Source organism: Helianthus annuus, chromosome 1 (assembly GCF_002127325.2).
Source record: "Helianthus annuus cultivar XRQ/B chromosome 1, HanXRQr2.0-SUNRISE, whole genome shotgun sequence".
In the NCBI taxonomy this organism is placed as follows: Eukaryota; Viridiplantae; Streptophyta; class Magnoliopsida; order Asterales; family Asteraceae; genus Helianthus; species Helianthus annuus.
In genome coordinates, this window is record NC_035433.2 from 124,635,394 (window position 1) to 124,643,554 (window position 8,161).

An 8,161-nucleotide genomic window follows, 5' to 3' on the forward strand; every position below is an offset into this window, starting at 1 on the left:
GTGACGTGGGGGTTTTAACGAAGAGTTTGGAGGAGTTCGAGAGGACAAAATGCCCTTTCACGTACTACAAGTGTTGGGAGCTACTACGAAAAAGTCCAAAGTGGGCGGTAGTTAATCCAATGACGTCTAGTAGTAGACGTCGGGCTAAAAGGTCAAAAACATCATCCTCCGTTGACCCGTCAACTCCGACATCGGATGCCCGCAATGTTGATTTAAATGAGGCGGTGGACGTTGATGAGGGAATTCAAGAAGAGTTGGTCCGACCCACCGGTAGAAGAAAGGGAACCGGGAAAAAAACGGTCGAGTCGTCTTCCGATCTCGAGTTAAAGGAAGATTTCGAGGAGATGAACCGTCGTCTCCAAGACATTCGCGACCTCGGCCACCAACGTTATGAGATTATGAAGGAACGAGTGGGCGAAACCAAAAAATTTAACGAGATGCAAGAGGCGAGGCAAATGGAAAAGGACATCGAGTTTTTGTCCAAACCTATCGACCACCTACAAGGCGATGCGTTGATCCTTGCGCAAATGCGTCGCCAAAAAATTAGAGAAAAATATGGACTCTAGATCATGTTATTTTTTTTAAGTTTATTTTTTCTGTTTTTTTTTTATTTTTTTCTGTTTTTTTTTATTTTCTGTTTTTCAGTTTTTTTTTCAGTTTTTTTTTTTTATTTTCAGTTTTTTTTTCAGTTTTTTTTAATTTTTATTTCAAGTAATGTAATTTTATTTTTAAATTAATGAAGTTTTTTTATGTTTTAAATTAAAAAAAATAATTGTGAAATGATTGAATGGGGGTTATTGGCATAATGCCCCACTACGCCACTTTTGCTATAATGCCCCCTTGCTGACTAGGACGCCACGTGTCGTATAATGCCCCATGGTGGGGGCATTATGACCCTCTACCACTACACATGGTCTTATGCAAAAAGGCATTAAATCCTATCACATGTGCACATGTCCTGCTACAACACAACCATCATTATGCTTTAAGTTAACTTAAACCAATCTGCATAATGCTTCAAGTTAATTTAAACAAATCTGCATAGATTTTGCTACCTGATTGGTTCAGTTATGGGCATGGGTTCAACTCAAGCCAATTACAGTTAATATATACGATCATTGAGCCAAATAAATAAGTAACAGACATGTTAATTTATAAAGTAGGGGAAGTGATGTATTAGTAATAAAAAGTTGTAATATCCTCTCATAGTCACCTCCACCCTCGTGATCGAAAGCCCGTTCTCTCTAAATATCCGAGACACGTCTGATAACAACACGACACTGTCTTCCCCGCATAGCTCCAACTTTACACCCTCGGGAACTTGCCTCTTGATCACTGCCTCAGGGCAATGGATTACACGTTCCCTCTCGACTTCTGAGCTGACTGGACATCCGTTTGTATGGCGGATGTATAATTCCTTAAAACGACACAAATATAACATTATATCACTTAGTAAAATCCCACCAACAACAAAACTGTAAGACAATTAAATTAATACCTGAGAAGCTTCAACTCCTTCAGCAATAATAGTGGCATGATATACCACATATTGCATATCAGTAAGTGTACAAACTGTATCAAACAACAACTTAGGCCGATCGGGACACTGCAAATGCACAACGATATACCCTTTCTCACTGTAATTCTCAACCATCACTAATGATTTTAGGTTTTAACTTATAAAGATTTAGTTGTATTAAAATGACCACGTAATTAAATCGTCCGTATACTTTAATTTGGTTCTCATATGTAACACGGGATTGCCACTAAAAATAAATAACTAAATATTGGGCATTACCTTCCTCAAGAACTCCAACAATTCCATAACCTCTAGATCTTCCCTCGCTATGACGACGTTAGACGAAAGTTGTGGTTCATTACTCACAGAGAAGAAGCGTAACCTATTTGCAATTTCATTGTCTGTGTCACACATATGCACATTTGAAGAAATAAGGGCTTCTGATGGTGGACATAGGGAGCACAACAAGTGTGAGACCACGCCCAATTCCTTGAAAACATACGGGTCGCGGCTATGATTAATAGTGTCATCAACTTCTACACCAAAAGAAGTCATAGAGAACATGCAATTATAGGCACGCACATTCTCTAAGAACTGGACATTTGTAATCAGATCCTTTATATGAAATAACATGTTATTAACCGAAACCGTAAAGTGGTTATTTTTAACCGTAGGTTAGTAACCGATTATAAGTATTTAGTATAAGAACCGATTATTAACCGGTTTTTTAACTGATATACCGGTTAACTGAAAAATTCGAAAAAGGAGAAATAACCGATTAATTAACCGAACTGGTTAAAGTAATTAACCGGACCAGTTAAAAAAATAACGGGTTAAAGTCATAACATATATTGTAACAAACCTTCGTAAAGCATATGTCATTTTTAAGTCAATAAACCGGAAAAATAGTTCATAATGAAACCAAAAGTAAAAAACTGTTGAATTTAACAAACCTTGGTAAAGCATATGTGATGTTTTAAGTCAATAAATTGTCAAAAAATCGAGCTATAAAACACACTTCAGTCATTTTAAGTAAGAAATACATATTAGGACTTTAGATCGATTCACTTAAAGGTCACCAATTTTATTGAAATTAAGACAAATGCTTCAAAATAAATTATTAATAATACCTACAAATTATATGTACAGGTTTTATACATTCGGTTTTCGTCATAAACCGTAAATCAAACCGTTCGCTACACGCCTACGGTATAGAATTAAAACCGACTGATTGAAAGTAAAAGAAAAAAAACCAATCATGGATCCAAACCGTCGACTGATTTGGAGATGTTCGCGATTTTAAACCGAACCATTAACACCGCTAGTTTTGTTAGCCAAAACCATTCTCAACAAAACCAAAATGTTCAAATTTTAACCAAGCCATTCTGTTCTGACCCGACCACTCAGTTTTTGAAGTGACCCGCTCAAGGGTCTATCCTATAAAAAGGATTTTCAATTATGAATAACAAAAGAAACAATCAAACATAAATTATTTACCTTTTGCCATCTTTGGGTCAGCAAGAGCAAGTTCAGCAAGCTTAGCAGCAGACATAGCTTTCTTAGCATCAGAAGACGCTTCTTTATAACTCGAAGTGAGCATTTCGGGCTTAATCGTGGTAGACCCATCCATGGACTAACTATGCTGATGTCTAACTCTCGGCCTTTCACTGGGGCCCGGAGGAAAGGTCTTAGGCCCAGGAGTCAAACTCAAACCAGCTGAAACTTGAAATAGACGATTCACCAGCTAACGGATAACGAATCAAACTTATCTATATCAAGGATGGGTCTATAACGAATGCGAAAAAGTTCAGCAAGATCATGAAATTTCCTATGAATATCACCACAAAAAGTGACAAAGCTCTTTATAGGCAGGGGAAGAACCAACTGAGTGACTTTATTACAATTTATAGATATGAAAAGATGATACATTTTATCTTTGAGTAACTTTAAAATGAATTCGTCAACATATAAATAAATAAATAACTTTAAAGCTGAAATGAATTGGTTAACGGCTCAAAAAGAGGTACATCATTTGGGTATCAGTAAGGAGTCAGGCTGCAATGACCCATTTGTTTTAAATTGAGCCTATAATGGCAATAAAATACACTTAAAGAACATGAGGATACCCTGTGGCAGTCTAAATCAAAAAGCACATTTGTACATGAAATCGAATAGCATGTAAAGTGAAAGATGAGGAACGACTGCGTGTTACCTTTATATTGTTTTAAAGTTTTAGTTTTTGTTATATTATCTATGCATTAGGTGCACATAATTGAGGATTTGAGGGAAATGTACAAATGGGTCAGGCCAATCGAACTCGAGATGCTTTGACCCAAAGTCTTGTTATCCTCGCCTTTCCCTCCGTCAAATGTTGTAGTTGTTAAAAGACGCATTCTTTCCTTTTGGGCAGGATTCAGTCTCTCACCACGACCCACACCACCAGACACATTGTTGTTTTCGTTTCTATTGCCATTTGTTTTCTGCCGTTTTCGTTGTTCAACTTTTTTAGATAAATCTTTGTATTTGACCCGCAATTTCTCCATGCAAAGCTCTGGGTTCTCTCTACACAACCATATGCACTATCAAAATCTCTTATTTTAAAAATACTTTTTAATATCTATACCTTGCTTACATTACCTCTCATACACTAACCAAATTTATGAAAGCTCCGATTGTATTACACCATTTATCTATTGTTATAAAGCCATGTGAACCCTGAGAAATTAGCAAATTAATGGATACAAAAAAGAAAAATGATAATTAAAATAATTCAGAATATAGATGTGAGTAACATGTATCAAAGATAAATTTCTTAAAAAAGCATAAAAAATTCTTCCACACCATTGTAAAATCAGACGCGCGCAGCAACGTCGTTAAGTGCACATGCAGCAGTTGAACATGCGCAACAATGTCATTGAGTGCACACGCATTAGTGGCATGCCCTCAAATCGGAACTGATTTTACAATATTGAGAACGTAAAGATAAGGTACCTTCTGAGCAAGATCAAACGCTAGCGCTCATTCACGTGTGATGGCCGCACCCTCTTTCATGACATGGTGATCTCAACATTATAACATCTAACGACAGATGTCGACATAAAGTAGGTTTCCTTTCCAATTGTCCATACCTCAGCCTCCTTTAAGAGCTCGGCTTGCGTCTGACGTTCATTGAGCATGTTTTAGACAGCTCGACCTTCCATGGACATTTAACAATGTTTTATCATAAATATATTATTGTTTTGTATCCTTGTTGTAATCATATCTATGTAGGGTAGGGATGAGCAAATGGTACCGGGTACCAGTTTGTAACCGGTACTGAATTTCCTGAACCGACTTGATTTTCGGTACCAACACTTTGCGTTTTCGGTACCGGTTTTTACCTTCAAATATCGGTTCGTACCAGTACAAAAGCGTGCCGTACCAGGTATTTTCGGTACCGGTATTTTAGGTACCAGTTGGTACCGAGCTCATCCCTAGTGTAGGGTATGAATTCGATTAAATACAAAAAAAAAACATAACATTTAGAGATTACATAAAGTTAGTCGTACTTTTTGTGCTCTATCGTTGTGACCAGTACAAAAGCGTGCCGTACCAGGTATTTTCGGTACCGGTATTTTAGGTACCCACCGAGCTCATCCCTAGTGTAGGGTATGAATTCGATTAAATACAAAAAAAAACATAACATTTAGAGATTACATAAAGTTAGTCGTACTTTTTGTGCTCTATCGTTGTGAGCTCCTTCCGAACAGTAGAAGCATCAACTCTCTGTAACATCAAAGTTATGAACATTAATAACGTATCAAATCATTTCTAATACTCACACATAACAATAACAATACGCTGACCACATATGAATGTTCAAGTAATAATAAGATTGATACATAACTCCAAAACAATTCCATCTGTAGCATAACTTTTATGGTCCAATCTAGTTGCCAGAATATCATCGGAACTTCACCCAAAAACCAGAGTCAAAAGAAATAAATAATATTTTTATAAAAATGGTAAGAGTTTAAATATATTAATTTAGTGGTGTGACCAAAACTTTGCTATTGGAAACATAGCAAACTATATATTAGACTAAACACTATAGATGAAGAAAAAATCTAGTCGCGATTAAGTTGATAGTTAATCATGTAAGTTAGTGAAACGCATAAAATTTGACCAATGGGGTACATTTTGATGAATAAAAGCAGCCTTTGAAAGCTAAGAAATTCTCCAAAAGTACTACAAATTTTTATTATGAACATTCTACTTGCAAAAACAGCAACCCCCCTGCAACATATTTATGATAATCAAAGCATAGTATGAAATCTAAATAAGATTAAAATGTTGAAAGGAAGCATTGGCGCTCCATCGTCGGATCAGAGATGGTAGGCGTGGACGTGTTCTAAATCTACGGTGAGGTTTAGAGAGCTCCAGTTACTTTGAAGAACTTGGTAAAGGTGCGTGTAAGCGCTTCATCACAGATTAGGGCGCCGTCTTTTTAGCCAAACACAATCAAAGAACTATCCGTTTTAGCCAATCATATCAACGTAGCATTGTTTACTTCCTTTGCAAATTAATAGATGGTATAATATAGTTAAAGCATAACTGCATAATCTTTTTCGTACCTTCAGACCAATCATCATTAACTTTTGGTTGAGATTCATTACCTGCAGAACATTGAAAGAAGCATCACAAACTAACTAAAACAGGCAAATTGAACCTCTACCTACAATTTCGTAAAAAGCATCAAGAAGCATTTATAAAAAATCACTCAAATCATTGGACCTTTGTTCTAATTTAATCAAACACACTTTACATATTCATAGTATCTTGGTAGTATTCCCAAAGCACACGATGGATATAGAAATAAACATTCAATCGATCAATTTCATAGTATCTTGACTACCTTGAAAAAAAATCAGAAGAGAACTTACATCAGCAACATTTGCAACAGATTCTCTAAATTATTTCACCCAATGAAATTGTAAAGCACTCACACCAGCGAATGCACAACCAAAATAGTCAGCAAACCGCATCAACTATATATCTTTCTATGCCTCAAAAGAAGTCTAAAAACGTTTACATAAGTTCTAAACATTAGTTTACTTGGAGTGTTATTATAAACTACACCAATTTCAAATTAAAATAGTGAATACGCATACAATAAACATCATACCAGAATCAACATTATTCAATAAAAACATATAATATAAAGATTGTCACTTTTCTTGAGCATTAAAAAACATATAATATAAAGATTGTCACTTTTCTTGAAGAGCGACTATAAAGCAATTACAGAACTTTGAATAATGCAATCAATAGAGCTAGATTATGCATATATTCCCAGTTAGTGCTTATCTTGAGCAAATAAAAAAATTAATGCCTAATTAAGCACATAAAAATATAAATAAACTGAATTTGGAAATCACCTTCCAAAGAAGAATACTGATATGATAATGTGAATTCCTAAGTGGATATACAAAGGATATGCTTGTATCCGTTGCTATGTTACTATTGATTTGAACAAAACCTGAGCACAGTAGCTTGATATGCATCATCAACCTACACCCAGAGAAAGATTCAAAATTTCAAATAAAGATTTATTTTCATTGAAAGGCACAACTTCTACTCAATAAGATACAACAATCAAGATAAGTATTACATATGAAAATATTTAAGAGACCATAAATATCAGTGTCTTCAATTTTCATCAATCTATAGAACATTGTTTTGATTGAAATGGTAAAAGAAATAAATAAAAACCTACACGAGATTCAATAGATTAGCAAAGATTGAAATCAATTTCAGATTGTCCATCTCCCATGGCTTCGGCTATCTGATATCCTTATCATCAAAACCTCTTCACCATAAAAACCCTAAAAATTGAATCGTTATGAATGAAAAGATGTCAGAAAATAGATAAAAATAGTGAAGATGAATGAGCAACACAGGGATTTCCAATCGCATACCTTCAAAGCTCCATAGCCACCGTCGCCAATACTCATCATATAACCCTACATCACACTCGATCATCTGAATTACATCATGAAAGATCAAGAAAACATACCTAGATAGTTTTTGTGTTTGAGACAATTGAAGAAGTATGAAATCGCAGGAATTGGATGGATCTTCAAACTAACTCCAAGATATATGCCAAGATATATGAGATTGAAATTAGGGTTTTAAGGATTGATTGAACAGGTAACGTATTGGAGAAGATTTCTAACTGATTGATTGAGAATTGAGTGGTTTCCATATAAAGCATTTTGCCGCTCATACACCAATTATCTGATCAAAGACCATTGCCACATCATGGTCAAATGGTCAACACTATTTTGCTTTAATATAAGAGATAGATGAGTTAAGTTAAAATGTTCCTAAAGTAAAAAAGAATTTGGAGTTTTTTCCTAAAGTGGTGTTTAGGGAAAAACTATTTACCATTTTGGTGTTCTCTAAAAACTATTTACCAAAATAGTGTTTTCACTGCTAATTATTTATTAACTTTTTCATAGTTTCATTTATTTACTAGATTAAAGAAAAAGGCCCAATCCGCTCCTGGTTTCCGTTGGTTCATATTTTTTACTTTTATTCAATTAATCCAATATATATATACTATTTTCCATCAACACTGTTTTTTATCTTTATTTTTTTTCT

The 8,161-nt window shown here is 34.9% G+C and overlaps 1 protein-coding gene across 12 annotated transcripts; it reads right to left on the minus strand.

The window, feature by feature from the left end:
• Window positions 1-990: 990 nt before the first annotated feature.
• On the minus strand, window positions 991-7,820 carry LOC110876757 (ACT domain-containing protein ACR4). 12 transcript variants are annotated; one of them, XR_002556677.2, is made up of 12 exons: window positions 7,477-7,819; window positions 7,275-7,383; window positions 6,937-7,069; window positions 6,133-6,174; window positions 5,232-5,284; window positions 5,068-5,157; window positions 4,511-4,712; window positions 4,157-4,234; window positions 3,017-4,081; window positions 1,799-1,920; window positions 1,499-1,606; window positions 991-1,417 (listed from the first exon to the last, which is right to left on the minus strand). XR_002556677.2 is itself a non-coding variant. In XM_022124922.2 (11 exons), the coding sequence occupies exons 8-11, from the start codon at window positions 3,147-3,149 to the stop codon at window positions 1,148-1,150; spliced, it is 633 nt and encodes a 210-aa protein (XP_021980614.1). In that variant the 5' UTR covers window positions 3,150-4,081; window positions 4,157-4,234; window positions 4,511-4,712; window positions 5,232-5,284; window positions 6,133-6,174; window positions 6,937-7,069; window positions 7,275-7,383; window positions 7,477-7,820; the 3' UTR covers window positions 991-1,147. The 12 variants fall into 12 exon arrangements, 2 of the variants coding, with proteins under 2 accessions (XP_021980614.1, XP_021980608.1); XM_022124922.2 differs by lacking the exon at window positions 5,068-5,157 and having other exon boundaries at window positions 7,477-7,820; XR_004860407.1 differs by lacking the exon at window positions 5,068-5,157 and having other exon boundaries at window positions 1,023-1,417; window positions 1,499-1,572; window positions 1,799-1,901; window positions 7,477-7,820.
• Between the last annotated feature and the right edge of the window lie 341 nt (window positions 7,821-8,161).